Below are 3,187 nucleotides of genomic sequence, written 5' to 3' on the forward strand. Positions count from 1 at the left end.
CTGTTTATTATAGCAAAATTAAATTGTAAAATATTTAGAAAATCGATGTGTTTGTTGTCAAAGTTTGTTTGGATTGAATAAAAATGATATGAAATTGTTTAATTTGCATTTGACAACTTTATTAAAAGAATTAAGCTATCCATAAATTAAAGAGTTATATTAAATTGCTTCTGGTCAGATTTGGTCATTTTAATGTGTAACACTAATAGTTATTTATTCGACGAGTGTGAGTGTAAATCGGACGGTTTATTTGACCGAGTGGATTTTTAAACCACGAGTGTAACGAGTCCGATTTACACTCAAACGAGTTGAATACAACATTTTATTCTTCGAATTAGACTCAACAAGGCTTAAACGTGCTTTAAATCTGTTAAAAATAATTTGACGTTTTGTATTGTGAAATGCCAAACAGTTGTCAAAACTTTCTTACACGGGAGAAAAAACATAAATTTTGACAGTGTCGAAGAATAAATGTTTTTTATTAGATATTACTAATAATAATATTGTTTATTTTATTATACCATTTAAAACGGCAATTACTTGTTATCTTAGTAAATAAATAACATCAAACATTCATTAAAATTATTTTTTATTTTAACTTTTAATTGCGGTATAAAGTTGTGAATTTTTCAAAATATTTTTTTATTTATCTACTCAATTAAAAGTAAAATCGGTCACTAAGCTTCACTTCAAACTGAATATACTGTTAAATATGAAATGACGTTTACAATGCAAAAGATTTATTATTGTGGTTTATGGGTTCAGCCTGTAAGGGTTTGGGCGGTTTATTAGGAGGACAATCTTTTCTACGCTGATTGTAGTCTGTAGATAGATATACAGATAAATTTACAGATATGCAGATAGATCTACAGCTACAGATTTACAGGTCTGTAGATAGATTTACAGATAGATCTACAGGTCTGTAGATAGATCTACAGTTTTAGGTTTGCTGTTAGACTTACAGATAGATTTACAGGTACAGGTCTGTAGATAGATCTACAGCTATAAGTCTGTACAGATCTACATATAGATTAGATCTGCTGTTACAGGTCTGTAGATAGATTTACAGCTACAGGTTTTTAGACATATCTACAGATAGATATTAAGATACATGTCTGTAGACGGACTTACAGATATAGGTCTGTAGATTGATCTATAGATAGATCTACAGATACAGGTCGTAACTTAATTTACCACAGGTTTTTAGGGCTGTAAAAAAATGGTACTTGGGGACGTTAAACTATTGTTAGTTTACTTTTATAAGATTCTTTCAAAGTTTTCTGCTGGTTCAGACGTGTGATTTAGGTATATTTTTATGTAGAGATTTATTTTTAGTGCTTAATAATATAATAATAATAGTTTCACTTAATTTAAAATTAAGAAAATATGTGTTAAAATTGTCTAGATAAAAATCCGTTGTCAAATAACACGGTTGTTAGACTCGAAAATCTTACGTGGAACATACTGTGTATAATATAGTATACAATGTGTTTCCGGATAGTTGAATCGACTTTGTAAAAGATTAAAAAAAATTTGATTTAAATTTTATTTTTTTGGTTTTTAGCCCTGCGTATTTAAAGATTAATTTTTAACACAATTTTAATTTTGAAAAATTAAGTATGCCTTGCAAATTAAAAAAATATATTGGTTATGATAGTTTTAGAGAAATGTGGCTTATAATTTGTCTTGGAAAAATTCGGGGCTTTAAAAATAATCTTAAAACCTGACCTTTCGAAATGTGGTAGGTAGGAATTTTCGGGAAAATTAAATCGTTCCAGAATAAGCTTTTACACACCTGACTCCCTCGAATTTTGTCGAAAATTTTCCAAATAAACATTTAAAAAATATGAAAAATACAGTTTCAAGTGAATTTATTCAAATAATCTGTTTTTTTTTCGCTTTTTGTGATTTTCGTATCGTTTTGAAGTCACGGCTAAATAGTCAATCTCGACAAGATATAAATTAAATATAATTTAAAAAGTTTCATGAAAATTTCTATGAAAATTAAGTTTTTATGTGAAATTAGGCAAGTCACTTATTTTTATGTGTGCTATAGCATATCTCAGTTGTACAAAAATCGGAGAATTCCATTTTTTATTATTTTTTGTAGCCGAAAAGTACTGCACCTTGATCGAGAAAGAGGGCGGTTTGGAGTTGCTACAAGAATTGATCGAGCACCCCTCGCCCCCGGCACCGGTGAAAAATTTAGCTCATATGGTGATAGAGAACTGCAGGAGGTTCAAGGAGCAGGAATGGACGGATTTGGAGGCACACGTGGAGGTCCAGCTCGACGGTTGATTTGTTATTTTTTTTATATTTACTTTATCAATATTGAAGGAAAATTCTCTTGTGATTACGTTAATTATATAATTATATATTTTTTTTATTTCTTCAGGGGTAACCGTAACCACATTTATTGCGCATGTGGACTGTTAGTTGAGTAATTACTGTACATAATTTATTTCCAATATGATGTATTAAATGGGTTAGCCTTACTCTGTGGAATTAGTTTCTCTATTTTATCATGACATTATTATTTTTATGTTATTATTTATGCCATTTAATTATATTTTATTTATATAACTTTAGGTTTTTTATCTGTCCTATWATCACCCGTGTTTGCGGAAGTCGTGTGAAGGCACTTTTCGGCGAATTTGTTACAGCTTGAATAAATAATTTAATAAATCATTTTTTGTTTTCTTAACATTCATCTTTATTATTTTGAGGTAAGTATAACTCTGAGTGGGGGTTTCACTTGCAACCAATTGCACAGGCGATCTAGAAACTATTTATTATCGGCGTATTTAAACCAAAATAAATTTATTTTGTCAGTACTCAAAATGATAGTGTTACCRGTTACTGTTACAAAGTTAAATCATTGTAGAATTGATTTTTGATTGTGTAAATAGTAAATTATTAGTTATTTTATTTTGGAAAATGACCAGGAAGGAAGTACAAAACACGTGGTAATTTTTGTTCTTTTAAGTTTCAACTGAAAACCAGAAAAATCTCAAGTTCTAACGTAATTTTGTTCAAGTGAACTTAATTTTTAATTCAAAACGTGTAAAGCTTTTTTTCTATCTTTCAGAAAAAATTACTAGTGCAACAGGCATATTTAATTACTATTTTTTAATGTCAATCTAATACGGTTTTTTCTACAAACACTGTCTTAAGTCTTAAAATTACG

At 29.0% G+C, this 3,187-nt stretch overlaps 1 protein-coding gene across 1 annotated transcript in view; it reads left to right on the top strand.

The window, feature by feature from the left end:
* Window positions 1-2,688, top strand: part of LOC123007007 (protein zer-1 homolog) — a 9,294-nt gene extending 6,606 nt beyond the window's left edge. Inside the window, exon 8 of the mRNA XM_044402046.1 lies at window positions 2,111-2,688. Coding sequence (XP_044257981.1) covers window positions 2,111-2,298 — 188 coding nt within the window. The 3' untranslated portion in view covers window positions 2,299-2,688. The remainder of the gene's footprint in view (window positions 1-2,110) is intronic.
* The last annotated feature ends 499 nt before the right edge of the window (window positions 2,689-3,187 follow it).

This window comes from Tribolium madens, unplaced genomic scaffold (assembly GCF_015345945.1).
Source record: "Tribolium madens isolate multiple individuals breed KSU strain unplaced genomic scaffold, Tmad_KSU_1.1 Scaffold_11;HRSCAF=98;Tcas5.2_LG3b, whole genome shotgun sequence".
Taxonomy (NCBI): Eukaryota; Metazoa; Arthropoda; class Insecta; order Coleoptera; family Tenebrionidae; genus Tribolium; species Tribolium madens.